The sequence below is a fragment of the Nannospalax galili genome, unplaced genomic scaffold (assembly GCF_000622305.1).
Source record: "Nannospalax galili isolate Female #2095 unplaced genomic scaffold, S.galili_v1.0 scaffold427, whole genome shotgun sequence".
Lineage (NCBI taxonomy): Eukaryota > Metazoa > Chordata > Mammalia > Rodentia > Spalacidae > Nannospalax > Nannospalax galili.
The window spans coordinates 420307-435920 of NW_008356259.1; the positions used below are offsets into that span (position 1 = coordinate 420307).

General features: G+C 36.9%; 1 protein-coding gene across 1 annotated transcript in view; it reads left to right on the forward strand.

Annotated features, from left to right (window-relative positions):
• Adamts19 (ADAM metallopeptidase with thrombospondin type 1 motif 19) overlaps positions 1 to 15614 on the forward strand; it is a 318916-nt gene that overhangs the window by 144303 nt on the left and 158999 nt on the right. Inside the window, exon 8 of the mRNA XM_008854345.3 lies at positions 5173 to 5278. Within this exon, the coding sequence (XP_008852567.1) occupies positions 5173 to 5278 (106 nt within the window). The remainder of the gene's footprint in view (positions 1 to 5172; positions 5279 to 15614) is intronic.

Here is a 15614-nt window from a genome sequence, read left to right on the forward strand (position 1 = left end):
TTTCGCCCTTTTCCTTCTTTGTCTCACCATGACCTTGGTGACACCAGTAACTTGATGCTTTCTCCTAAACCCTTTCTGATTATTTTCCTCCCTTTAATATTCTTTTCTTCCTCAGTATCTTACAGTATATTTATGTCTTAGTGACCACATGTTAAAATGTGTCTTTGCATGGTTCACCCTTCTAAAAATATGTCCAACTTCTTTGTGCTGTTGCTGCTCATGACATATTACAATTTTGGTTTCATTCAGCCTCCAGAAATTGTATGTCTCACAGACAAATAACATAGGATTCAGTTACAAGGTAAATAACTTACCTAATGCTCTCTTGGAACCTTTTACTGGAAAGCTAGGTCTTAGAACTCAGGTAGCATAGCTATTCCTAAAAGCAATAATTGTGGAGACAGAGGACTTAGTGCTAGTCCTAGTCTAGTCCTCAGAGGACTAGTTTGCATTTATCTATCTGGTCACATTAGGCTCTGAGCTCACTTTGAGTTTGCTACTGAAAATGCATTGTACAGGCCTTGAGGAGTCTTTCATAATCTTGATATGGCATACTGTACCTTGTCTCAGGATGGTTATCATTTGTTTTCAGATGAAAGCCTCCTGGTTCCTAGCTCATAACTTGGTTCAATTTAGAAGGAAGACTAGAAGACTGTTTTTGTTTGCTCTACATTTCAAGAATTCTTTATATTATGAATGCTTTGAAATGGGTCTGCATTACATATATCCTTAATAATAGCTGTGTTAAATCCTTTCCCCTTGTAACCCCTATCCCTCATTATAATAAGAAACATGTGCTTTCTTGAAAGGAGATAAAAAGCATGGCATTTGAAACAGAATAATGCAAGTCATTTAAATTAGCCATGGTAGCAATTCTTCTCTATAACTCTCAAGGCAAAGAAAAGCTCCTTGATCTGCCAAAAGTAAGTGCAATAAATTTAAAATTTATCAAGTCTTTAAGTTTCTGACTTTACACTTAAGTAGAAAAATAGGAACAGAGGCTCATTTTCAGTTATTAAACTCCAACTTGTTCTATGAGAGGTTCCAATTACTAGTCAAATTTATAGACATGATTACTGTGTTTATAAGTCTTTAAATTTATCACTATAAACCATTATAAGCACATGAACTTGGAAAATGGGAAACAGAAAGAAAATGCATCTATAATCATCTATAGTACAGTTGTTATTAAAAAAAATACCATTGTCAATGCAAAAATCACAATTCTCATCTCTGAGGGGATAATAGAGAATTTATTCTGGAGCCAAATATGAATGACCATGGCCCAGGAATACAGATTGAAGTTACCCCCAAATTTCATGTTCCAACTTGGAAGCAGGATCATGACGATTTTATAGTAACAGAACAAAGAAAAGTCATAAATCAAGACAGTTTTCAAACGCACTGGTGGAAACATTAAGTAGGCGGTTATAACAAAGGAGAAATCTCAGCTATAGGCCTTAGCCTGATGACACTCAGCATTTTGGCTGGTGGGAGCTGGTCCTTGTTAGTTAACATATTCCAAAAGGTTTTTGATCTGTTAGTCACAGAAAAAAATGTGGGCAAGGAATGGCTAGTTAGAGAGCATTCAATATTCCAAGATAAACTGTAACTGGGCTTTGGACCTGTAACATTCCAAACGTTCCACAATCACTGAAGTTCTAATCACCTGATCAGCCTTTGCAGAAGGTTCAGTTTCAAGATGCAGTTTTTCTGGGGAAATTTTGTTTACACAATATACTTCCTCATTTTGTTTTCTTGTGAATATGTGGTTTTAAAGCAGGTGTAATCATAACTCTATGAAAATAAGTAACCATCACTTGAATATTTTATATTATTTTGTGCACTGTTAGATAATCATGGTATAACTGTCTCTATATTTTATGTAATATTAATCACCATGCTTTTCATAACTGCATGAATCAAAGTTTTCCTATAACTTTGTGATTGTAGGTTTCTATAATCAAGGACCCTAAAAGCAATCACTGCCCCCTCCCTTGTGTTTTGTGGCTAGTGCAAAATGCATACAACAGCTGCCTGCCACACTCCTGCTCCTTGGTTCTGAATCACAATCTCTCCCTCTTCTATCAGCTCTTCACTTGAAGCTGATACACTTGAGGTTAATCCCAGCACAGCTGTGTCTGGCTGATCTGATTCCCCCCACGTTTCCCACCGAGGTCGGAGGTTGGCTACCTTTCCCACTTTCCTTCTTTCATTCTAAAAATGCAATTTCTTCTTCAGCTAACACTACCTAATTCTTTGACTTAAAACATCTCTGACATTTTATATCCCTAAATTCTATCCTCTGGCCACAATCACTAGCACTTTCTGGTAAGAATCACATTTATTTATTCATTTATTTAATAATTAATTTTTGAGATGGATCTCGCTATGCAGCACTGCCTGCCTGTTTCCCAAATGCTGGATTAAAGGCATGTATCACTATGCCTGGCTTCCATTTATGTGTCTGTGTGTATGTCTATGTACGGGGAATGTGCACAAGAGTGCAGGTGTCCATGGAGTCCAGAAGAGAGTGTTGAGTACCCTGGAGATGGAGCTACCGGCTCTAGTAACAGGCTTCAGTCTTTTGTAAGAGCACAAATGCCCTAACCGCTGAGTCACCTCTCCTGCCCTTCCTCTCTTTCTTGACGAAACCGTTCTTCCTGCTCTTACATCTCTTTCTTCAGATTCTCTGGCTCCCTCTGCCTTACTTCTTGGTTTAACAGAGCCCTACATGCCCGTCCCTTCTTTCAACTTTACTGCTAACAAATATTCTTTGGTTCTTCCTCCACAGCTGATCAACAGAACAGCCCGGATGAATCCGTCACTCTTCTTTTTAGTTACTAGGCTGCTCGCCTTCAGCTGGACGAATGACTGTGCCTCCTGCACAAAACCTCCAGCCTCTAATGAGCCAATATCTTATCTCACCCTTTACTTTGAATACGCCCCAATTGCTTAATTAATTCAGCTCACTTGAATTTTTCCTCAGTGGCTTTTTCAGACTTTTGTTGTCTTTCACAAAACACTATTCCCCTCCCACTCAACTTGTAGATCGCATCAGACAATATTACCTTCTTTCTCTTAGGCACAAAAGAATATCAGAAAATAGTTCCTTTAAGTAATAAGCTGCATGTATAAAAATCTCAGGGCAAATACGAATCTACCAAACCAATCTTAGAGCAGTTTTGAACTTGTATTTTTTCCTATGAAAGTTAGGAGGAAAAATAAGAAACTTAGCACCAACACAAATCTTAATATGATATTTGAAGTCTTGTGCTATGTGTTAAGGCTAGAAACAGGTGAAAAGGAGAGAGGGACAGGAAGATGGGTTTGTCAGTAAGCTGCCTGCACAGTAAAAATGCAGGAGGAAGTGTGCATCTGTAAGCGAAATGCTCAGAAGACAGAGACAGGTAGATCCTGGAGCTCATTGGCCAGGCAGCCTAGCTGAATCAGTGAGCTTCAGGTTCAGAGAAGGATCCTATCTAACAAAAAGGTGGAGCGCAGTTGAGGAAAACGACCAACGTCAGTCTCTGGCCTCTGTATGCAGGTGCACATAAGACATACACGCACATACCCATATACACCTGTACAACGAGAGAGAGAGAGAGAGAGAGAGAGAGAGTTAGAAATAAGTAACAATGCTATTTTAATATTAGAAAAATGTGCTTAGATTACATTCAGGATACAAAATATGAAACTTACTAAACTGACTAGATTTTCAATGCTGTGATCCATGTGTGAAGCAAATACATATGTTGATAGTCTACATCAGCCGAGTTTAACTGTAGCCAGGGTGATCAGATGATTCTATTTGTTATGAAAGGTGATAAAACACAGGAATCCTGTGGAATACTTTGTACCAGACAGTGGACAGCAGTATGGTAATTAAAGTGAATTTTATTTAGTATTTTAGGAAAACGCTTAATATGGATTAGTATTTTAATTTTGAATGCTTAAGAAAAAATGCTTTTTATACTTCATTTTTTAAAACTTGATTGTGTGTGTGTGTGTGTGTGTGTATCACACAGAACATCCCAAACCATCTTATTCAACTGTACACCCACTTCCCAGATGGCACCCTCCCATAGCCTCCCTCCCTCCACTAGACCCCTTACTCTGTTATCCCTGCTACTGTCTGCTGTGATGTTGGCACCCCCAGCCCTTCCACACTACTTGTTCATCTGGTGAATCTAGTCAGTCTTTCCAGAGGTCTTTGTTTTAGGGAGGTCAGCTGTTCCTCACTTAGCAGCAATTGGTTGAAAATATTCCTTTAGATAAGATTGGGGTCTGCTGTTCATTTTCCCAGTTCTATGCTGGGTTACTATCTGGGAGTCCCTTGGGCCACCCTGGCCAACAACTCAAAAGAAGGTATCTCCTATCTGGCATTGTTGCTTGTTACGTAGCCTTTAGCTATACATATGGACTCTTAAAAAATTATATTTGCCCCTTTAATCTTTGGTTATACTTTCCTTTTGGGTGTTTAAGATCATACAGTTGGCCCAGACGCTTAAGAAAATTTTTATGCCACATTAACAGAGCATAAATCTCTTCTTCACCTGAAAAAAAAAAAGGCTAAATGCTTGCTGAGATTTTTATCATGAAGAATATTTCACTATCACATACCCTACCCACAGACTATCATATTAACCAATATATTTTCAAAAGAAATGCTTTATTTTTAAAATATCATAGATAGTACTTACTTAAAATAGTATTTCATTGAATAAAATTTCATAGTTTTATTAACTAAAAATATGAGTTCAACACTGTTTGGTGTGCAGTTTATTTTGTTTTTTTTTAATATATATATCTGAGTCCTCAAGAACTGAAAAATATTTAACATAATCCTTCCTTTTCATTTTTATTTTCCAAGTTGTGACTTCTTTCATTGTAAAACAAGAAAAACCATGTATATGGTATATTGCTATAGCGCTATTACATTTTGAGAATTGGTTAATACATAAAATTTTCTTATATATTAAGAGATTTGAAAGACTATTCAGGGATTGATTATACAGGTATATGTTCTTCTAAATTTCCATTTATAAAGACTTGGTTTTGTATTTTAATACTGCTATATTTGAGTAGAAAACTTGTCATTGCTGCAATGTTTTCAGTGTAGATCTTCCCGCTTACATCAGACACGTGGGCACTAATGTTGATGTCTCTTAGGTATAGCTTACTTGAATGGAATGTGTAGTGAGAAGAGAAAATGCATCATTGCCGAAGACAATGGCCTGAACCTCGCATTGACAATTGCACACGAAATGGGTCACAAGTAAGTAAAAGCTGCTGCTATGTGCCACGTTACCTGTTTTGCACATGACTTAGTGGTGTGAGGCTACTGAGTTGCACGCATACCTTTTGATTTTTTTCCTTTGGAATTCATGTAAACACAAAGAAAGAAGTAGAGAAAGCTAATTTAAAGCACACTTTGGAATTTGCAACCATTCTAGACAATGGTAAAAATCTCATTATGCTGTTTAAATCCTCATTATGACAATCATTATATGGTGTATGATTGATTTCACTACACACTTCCAGATAATGTAAATGTGGTAATAGCATGAGACTACAAAGCAATATGTGTTTTCTTTTATGTATTATTTTTCTCTTTTACGTGTATGAGTGTATTGCTTGCAGATAGGTCAGTGCATCCATGGAGTACAATACCCGTGGAGGTCAAAAGAAGGCATCAGATCCCCTGGAACTGGAGTTACTGACAGTTGTTAGCCACCAGGTGGGTGCTGTGAATTGAACCTGGGTCTTCTACAAGAGCAGCCAGTGCTCTTAACCTCTGAGCCATCTCTCCAGCCCTGAGCAATATGTTTTCAACAAACATACAAGAAAATCACTTTGGACAAAAGACAATGCTCCAACTTAGAGTAGTATCTGCATTTGTTTTCACTTGGTATAGACTAAAGAAATTAATCTGCATGGTTTGTGTAAAGTACTTAAGAACAATTAAATTAGACACATAATTAGCGTTTAACAAGTAGTGACTCTAGCTTGGGTATTTTCCCAAGAACTATACATATATTCACTTAGTAAAATAGACAGGGACATGATTACTGTCACAAATCTAATTTTACAAAAACAAATAATGCTAATAATTATTAGCAACAGTGGCTTACAAATAGCATTTACAAAATTTTAGGTACCCAGAGTAATCTTCTGATATTATGCTGGTGATGTACCCATTTTATAGGAAAAATAGGTAGCAAAGTAAAGAATTTCCTTTACCATCCCAAAGTTTTACAAATGTAAGTTGTTGGAGCATGTATCTGATCTGAAGTCACTGAACTCTGACACACTCTTCTGAATTAATACAGTAAGTTAGCTGCTGTCCTTGAACCTAAGATTTCCCTTGGTAAACTGAGGTAAAACTTTTGTGATCAGGTGAGTTTAGGATTAATATTACATAAGTCTCTTCCTGTGTTTTGGGGAATGTTATTATAGTAGACATGATGTAGATTGGAAATAGACTTTATTTTGAATGTAGGATTTGCTGTTTTCTGGCCATACCATCAGTAGAAATGACAATGTTTTAACTGAACTCAGATTCAGTGAAGTCTTTCCAAGATTGGTAATCTCTACAAAAGCCCCTTTGATCAAACGTATTTATTTTTTCTTTCAGTGCTCAAAAAACTGAATTATCAACACTTAAAAGTTGAAATTTGATATAAAAGTCCAGATTTGCAGACCTGGCAGTCTTCAACTCACAATACCATACTTGCAAATAGATTGAACGTCTACCTTTTATCCTGGGCCCAACTTTTCTAGCTCATTGTAGGGCACAATACTGTGGCATCATAGACCCATACCACCTCCTTATATTCCTGGGCTCTATAGACAATTGAGCAAAATTCAGTGGGCAGTGAAGTTTAACTGGTAGAAGAAAACATAAAAGTTAAATTTTGTGTACACATGATGCATTCAAGTAAATAGGGGTGATTAAATTATAATTATAAAAGCTAACAAATTATCAAATATTCAATATTCCAACATATGCATAGTTAGTCCAATTCAACAAACAATTAGGACATTACTAATAATGATTTATTTATTTTTTAATTTTTATTTTTAAAATAATATTTGGGACTGGAGAGATGGCTCAGTGGTTAAAAGCACTGACTGGTCTTCCAGAGGACCTGGGTTTGGTTTGCAGCAATCACATGATGCTGAACAACCATTCACACCTCTTGTTCCAGAGGCTCTGACACCATCTTCTGGTCTCCATGGGCATTGTATGCATGGGTGTGCTTGATTACATGCAGGCAAACACTCTTATATGTATATAATAAATTTAAATTTTAAAAATATATTAATTCTTTGAGAAGTTCATACAATGTATTTAGATTCTATTCAGTCCCCTCCCCCATATCCTCTTAGAACCAACCCCACCTCACTCCTGTCCTCTCTTTTTCTTAAGTCAAACAAGTGTAATTTGTGTTGCACAAATACTCAGGTGTGGGAATACATTCCTAAAGAAAACTAATTCTCCCTCTCAGAGTGACTATCAGTTGCCTTAGCTAGGGACAGGGCTTCGTGCCCACCTCCCCCATCCCTGTCTGGCTTGGGCTTGCACAGGTCGTGTATATACTGTCATAAGCACTATGGGTTCATATGTGCAACTGCCCTGTTGTGACTGAAGACACTGTTTTGTTGTAATCATCCACCACCTCTTGCTCTTACCATCTTCCCTCTCATCTGTGACTCTCCCTGATCTTTAGTCAGAGGAGTATGATGCAGATGTCCCCTTTGGAGCTGATCACTCTTGTCCTCTGCATGTTGACCAGTTGTAAAAGAGGGTTCTGTGATGAGGATTGAGCGGTATGCTAATCTAAGGGTATAACAACAAGTTCTTAGGATTTGGTAATTTAATGCTATCTCTGTTTAGCAAAATAGTAGTATTAGTTTCTCCTCTAGAGTCTATGCCCTGTCTACCCACAGATTCTTGGTCTAGTAATGGTGCCAGGTAAGACTTTCATCTTATAGAGCAGGCCTTAAGTCCAATCAGAAAGTGTTTGGTTACTTCCATAACATTCATGCCACTATTGGATTGTATCTTCCCAGGCCAGTCATTATTGTATCTTGAAGGGTTCACAGCTGTGTGAGACTGATGCTTCCTTTTCTCCTTTGTTAGTGTACATAAGACCTCCCGGCACTATGAAAGTTAATGATAAAGGATGAAGCTTCAAGAACAGTGCCAGCTTGATTTCTCCATATTCTATGACTGAAACATAGTATCTGTAGCAACAAGGTCTTACCATTCAGTCTGGATGATAATAAAAGCAGTAGCAAAAGCTAGTAATATTTGGGAGTCTTTGAGACCCCGGTACCCCATCCAACAACTCCAAAAAAGATTACTCATTCCTGCCTCTGAGTTTTTGTTTACTGATCTGTTGTGTCTAGTAGAGGCATTGTGTCACCTTCACAGCCTGAGGCATCACCATCCTTGGTTTTATGTCATACTCCAGATCTATAGTAATAAAAACAGCATAGTTGCCACAAAAATGGCATTTTGATCACCAGAATAGAATTAAATACCCAGATATAGATCCATGTACCTATAGCCACCTGATTTTTTGATGAGGCCCAAAGCATACTTCAGAGAAAGGACAGCATCTTCAACAATTATGATGATCATATGCAGAAGAATGAAACTAGATCCCTATTTCCCATCCTGCACAAAACTCAACTAAAATTAGATCATTCAGCCTACGACCTGATACTGTCAATCTGATAGAGGAGAAAGAAGGGACAGGAAAGGACTTTCTGTACATAAGCCCGATAGTGCAGGTATTCAGACCAACAATTGACAAATGGAACCTAATGTAACTAAAGAGTTGTGTACAGCAAAGGACAACATTATTCCAGTGAGGGGGTAACCTACAAAACAGGAAAAAGAATTCTTTTACCAGCTATAAATCTGACAGAATTTAGTATCTATAATATACAAGGAACTAAAAATTCTGAACACCAAGAAGACAACAACCCCATTAAAAGTGAGGCAAAAAACTAAACAGAGAGTTCTCCAAAGATGTAGAGCCGTGGCTAGAGAGATGTTCATCAGTTAAGAGCACTGGCTACTCTTCCAGAGTACCCAGGCTCGGTTCCTAGCACTCACATAGTGGCTTACAACCATTTGTAACTATTGTTCTAGGAGATCCAACACCATCTTCTGGCCTCTGTGGTCATTGTATACGTACAATACACTTACATGCATGCAGACAAAACACTGATACACATAAAGTAAAAAGACTTAAAAAGAATACAAATGGCTGAGAAAATTTTTTTTAAATTATCAACATCCTGGGGGGTTGAAGAGATGGCTCAGTGTTTATGAGCACTGGTTGCTCTTGCAGAGGACCCGGGTTTGGTTCCCAGCACCTATTTTGCAGCTAACAACTGTCCTAACTCCATTCCAGATCATCTGACCCCCTCTTCTGACCTCTGCAGGCATTGTACAGAATGAGTGAACTGACACACATGCAGGCAATGCACTCATGCATGTAAAATAAGAATAATAAATAATTTTTTAAATTATCAGCATTCCTAACCATTAGAGTAATGCAATTAAAACTACTTTGCGATTTCATCTTATGCAGTCAGAGTGACTAAGCTAGAAAAAGAAAACAAAACAATAGAAAAAGCAAATTCTGGTGTGGATGTGGGAAACGTTGAGGGGCACATTTGCTGGTAGTAGGAGTGCAAGTCATGCAGTCACTATTATCAGTGTGGATGGTCCTAAAAAGCTAGAGCTATGTCTACCTCGTGACCCATCTCTACCACTCCTGGGCATATACCCAAGAGACTCTGTATCCTACGTCAGAGATACCTGCTCATCCATGTTCATTGCTGCTCTATTCATAATAACCAGGAAGTAGAAACAAATAGCCTAGATGTCCATCAAAGGTTGAATGGATAATGAAAATGTGATGCATTCACACAATGCAATATGATCAAGAAAAACAAATTATGTAATTCACAGGTAAATGGATGTAACTGGAGACAGTCATCTTGAGTGTTGTAACTCAGTGCCAGAAAGACTAATGTCACATGTTCTCTCATATGTGGATGCTAGCTTTGACTCTTTAGATATGTGTATTTCATTTGGAAAAATCAATGAGGTCAGGAAACTAGTAAAGGGATATGGGGGAAGGCTTCCAGGATTAAGATGCAGTGATATGAGGTGAGGGGAATAACGAAATGAAGGGTTAAATAGGGTGAGAGATGGGAGGGAAGGGAAAGGGAGTATTGGGAGGGAAAACTGACACTGAAGACCTTGGAAAAAGCCAGATGGAAGGTATGAAAAATTTATGTGTATGTGTGCATAAAACATGTCTAAGTGGGACTGGAGAGATGGCTCAGCAGTTAAGAGCACTGACAGCTCTTGCAGAGGACCCGGATTCAATTCCCAGCACCCACATGGCGGCTACAAACCACCTTTAACTCCAATTCCAGGGGAATCTGAAGCCCTCTTCTGACCTCCGTGGCATTGCCTGACTCAGCTGAACTCACATACATGCAGACAATACACTCATACACATAAAGTTTAAAACATACAATAGATCTACTTATTATTCATGCCCCTTTGTGAGCTTAACTAGAATCAAAATAACTTTTTCATTAGTAGGTTTAGATTACCTAAAATTTAGTTCCAAATTATTTTTTCCCTAAGCCTATTACATAGTTTTAGGTATTGTAAAATCAGGGAAATGATAATTTTAATGCTTTTGGAGAGAGGGTCAAAAAGGAATACTTATTAATAATATAATCCTGTGATTATTTTCTTATTTGTCCTTGAAATATATTCGCTCTAGAGGGCAAAACCTTACATTGGCTTGTCACTTAAGGCAAAATCTCTTGTTCCCACTAGACGATAAATGGCAATAATATTAGTTTTATTTAAGAAAAGATGATTGTCAAATCTCACAGTAAATGTCCGAGTAGACACCCAAGGTCAAATGTTGAAATCCAAGTGCCATGCAGTTTATTACTATGGAATGAGCTCTTCAGGAACTCTGCTCACATGACCTCTGGACTGGCTCTGGACTAGCTGCCTGCTTTGTCGCCTCCACCATTCTTTACTCTGGCTCCTGTGGCACTCAGTAATCCAGACATGAACCACCACAGCTCCTGTAGAGTTATTACAGTGCTGTGATGTTCCCTGAATCTTCCCACTGCAGGATGCAGGCACACGGTGCTCCATCGACCTGGTGCAACCTTATTCCTCATCTTTGTGAAACCTTCTCTTCCTACTCTTAGTTCATCGATGAGATCGATGCCCTTTCAAGGAATCATTCTTTGTAGCTCAGGCTCTCTATTGAGTATCTTAATGGCACCATGCCTTTTGTAGTGGTTCATTTTTTTACCCATCGAATATTCTCTACTAAGCCATGAGCTCTAAGAGGGGATAAAACCGAATTTGCTTTTGCTGATCATGGGATTCTTAATGCCTTTACCATGGCTTGATAAGCATTAGTCATTCAACAAATATACATATTTAATATAGCTCTTTAACATTCATAGTACTTATTGTAGTAATAGTCTTTTTAAAAATATTTTATTTTTTATTTTTATTTTATGTGTATGAGTATATTCCCTGCATATATGTAAGTGTACTGGTACCCATGTTGTGCAGTACTCGCAGAGGTCAGAAGAGGGCATTGGGTTCCTCCGGAAATGGAGTTAAGGACAGTTGTTAGTTGCCATGTAGGTGCTGGGAATTGAACCCAGGTTCTCTGAAGGAGCAGACAGTGCTCTTGACTATTGAGCTGTCTCTTTAGCCCCATAAATAAATTATTTTTATGCATAGACTGTTAGTGAAATTTGCTTTGAAAGAATGCATAAACTGCGGAAATGTTTTCAAGGCCTCATTTCTTCACTAACTCTGCTACAGATTTGACACATCTTTGCTTCCATTCATGGTTGGAACACAATCTACTGAGTTAGAAAAGAACAGAAATTTTTTACTCACCAGTGTTTGAAGCTTGATACAGCATGGAAAAGTTGAGGGTTTAATGTACTTTGGCATGTTGGGGAGGGCAAAATTTCAGAGCTCCTGGTTGGGCAATGTGTGCCTTTGACCAGCTGAGAGCAAATGACAGCCCACTGGGATCAACCCAAAGCTTTTGACATAGGTTCAACACATAAGGGCAAACATTAGCAAAAAACAAACAAAAAACCACAAGGAAAAGAATAAATATCTACAAATGTAGTGTGCGTGTGGGGCTGGGTAGAGCTACAGGAGCTCTGTGACACATAGGTCTAGTGAACACAGTGATATGAGAAAAATCACCACACCTGGCTTCATGCTTAGGATCCCAAGTTTTCAAGATGTTGAGGCCTGAGATCTTAAGGCAGACCTGAGATATATGGTTCAAGGTCAGCCTGAAAACTTTAGCAAAATCTTGTCTCAGTATAAAAAAATAAATAAAATAGAAGTGAGAATGTAGTTTAATGGCAGAGTATTTTCCTGGCACACAAGGCTTGTTGGATCAGACCTCAACACTGAAAAAAATCTTTACAGAAAAGATTTAAAGAACCACAAAAGCACATACAGAATCCACAGCCTTTAAGTGAGGAACATCTACCTGCTGCTTCATTATAAAGAATGAACTTTTCTGATTACAATTCAGTTACATTAAACAAATCAAAATATAACTAAGACACACATTTAAGATTGTAAAAGTATTCTTTTGTGAAATACATAAATTAAAGAAATCATTATGCACCTAGAAAATTATTACAATTAAATAATAGCAACTGTAGTATTTATTTATTTTTGAAGCATACAGATAAAGTAAGTATAGAGAAAAATATTGTATCTCTAAATATAATGTGAATATTTGATGATGAAATTAGTGGTCTAAAGTTATAGATTATAAAATTAGAAAAATTGTGGCAAAGCAAAAAACATTAGAAGTAATTCTAAAGAAAAGACGTGAACAAAGTAGAAAAAAAAAATCCATCACAAGTAACAATGAACCAGAAAGAGAATCCGTGAAAATCCAAGTGATATTATCCAGTCAAGACACAAAAGGCTTTGAGCAGTGCGGAAAGCAAGCAGAAGATGGTGCTTTCATGAGTCAACACCCGAGAAAACCTACTGTGAAACCAGAGGTCCTGGGGCTCTATCATCACTAGAAAAATCAAGCCAGTACTTTTGAATCTCCTCAAAAAAAAAAACAACCAGTCTTGACACAGGAATAAATTCAATGAATAAATAGTGTTATTATTAGTCTAACTTTTTTAAAGAATGGAAAATGAAGAAACACTCCCCAAATCATTATTTGAAATTAGTACTAAGGTAATACAAAATAAAAAGAACAGTTTTAGAAAGGTAAATCATAGCACATAATATAGAAAATGATGAAAAAATGACAAAGTGGATTTGTTTCTAGGATAAAGTAAAATCATATACAAATGAGATATAAGGAGAAAAAAGTTTCAATATTAGGTAGCAAAATTCATTTAATATTGAGTATCTTAAAGAGTGTGAGTTGAGAAAATGTTAAAACTATGTTTAAAAATTCAAGTGGATTCCAACTTTCCATTTATATTTACTAGCAAAGCAAGCATTATGCTTAATAGTGATCCATAAGGAACTTCTATAAAATTAAAAGACACCAGTGATTTCCTACTTCTACTTTCTTATGTATTGAGGGTATAAAAAAGTACAGCACTGAAAATTAAAATAAAAAATATACAGTTAATGGAAAACTCAGAGCTGGGAGATAGCTCTGTCTGTACAGTGTTTGCCATTAAGCGTGAGGACCTTAGTTCCATCCCCAAAATTCACATAAAGAGTAATAGGTGAGTTCCAGGTCAAGGCAAGAGACCCTGGTTCCAAAAAATGTGGTGGATGGCTCCTGAAGAAAGCCATGCAGAGTTGATCGCTGGCCTACACACACACACACACACACACACACACACACACACACACACACATGCACACACACAACACAAGCACAAACACAAAATCACACATTCTAAAAATGAAGAAACACTATTTTAATTTTCAAATGATGTGATTAGCTAATAAAACCCAAATATGCTATAAAGACAAAATGAAGAATTAATTTATGAGTGTCATAAAATTATTGGATTTAAAACAAATGTATAAAATCAGCCCTTAACAAAAATACAAAATATCACCTTAAGAAGAGAATACTATTAGCTCTAGCAATATAAAATACCAGGCACCTCAGATGTAACTCAGCAAAAAATAGTTAATATGTACCTTCATTAAAATTAATTAAATGAAGCCTATATTAGTGAAAACAAACCATGTTTTATGGATAGATGGATTAAATACAATAAAGAGCTACTGTAAATGACTTAGAATGTCATGCAAGCTCATACACACACATATGTGTATGTGCACAAAATTTTTAAGGGGGGACAATATATTTTAAATTTATATATATAAATACATATAGCCAAAATATTTCTGGAAAATGAAGAAACTAAGATGGAATTTCTGACTAGAAGAGGTTGAGGAGAATTATTTGACAGTCCAGTTCCATCAGAAATCCAGGTTTTTGATACTACAGTAAGTGGGACAAATTGACAACTGTGAAGACAACTACAAAAGAGAGTAAACAGAATCTTGAACAGACTCCAGCCACATTAGCATCTCACATCTGATGAAGGTAACTTACTTCACATTACTGAAAAAATGGAGCACTGAGAACAGTGTGGTATTGTGATGAGATTCCCACTGGCAAACCAGTGTGGCACTGACAAGACTCCCACCAGGGCAGCATGATAGTGTGACAGAATTCTCACAAGTATAGAAATGGAACTTCGTTATTAGGTCATATACAAAAATCAACTTCAGGTAAGGGAAAGACTGTAAGGTGAAAAAATTAACTTTCAAAGGATAGTACATCCTGGTATCTGCACAGCATCAAAGAGATTGTTTTCTAAAACATGAAGAAGCCAAGTGTTGGCTCTGCTGTTTGTCCTGTTCAGGTATTAATGACTATGACAGTTTACATTAGACTATATAACGTGCATGTGGACACACATATTATGTAGGTATAAAGTATACATATTATGGTAATAATACTATTGAAATGAAAACACACACTCGAAAATGTGGCAGATTGAATAATTTTACATTTTTAAGTGTTTTATGTATGTGTATGTGTGGGCACATGCTTGCCATAATACTCAGGTGAAGCTCAGAAGTCAATATATGGGAATTGGTTCTTTTTTTCCACCATGTGGACCCCAGGGGTTGAACTCAGATCATCAGAAACCCCAGCAAGCGCCTTCACCCACTAAGCCATCTCGCTGTCAGCAAGACGACTATTATCTACATGCTTAGAAAATACAATCTACTAAAAAGTATTAAAAACAATAATATAATTTGTACTAGCCTTTCACAAACCAAACAAAAATGTTTGCTTTCCATACATAACAAAATTGTAAATTACACAGAAAAATTCCATTCATATTCACAATGGAAAAAAAACAAAAAATTCAAAGCTATACAATAAAGTGGGCCTCTAAAAAATATATGAGACTTTATTAAAAGATGAATTTATAAGCACACAGAGGCAAAAGAATAATTTACCTGAGTAGAAAGACATTTCTTGCAT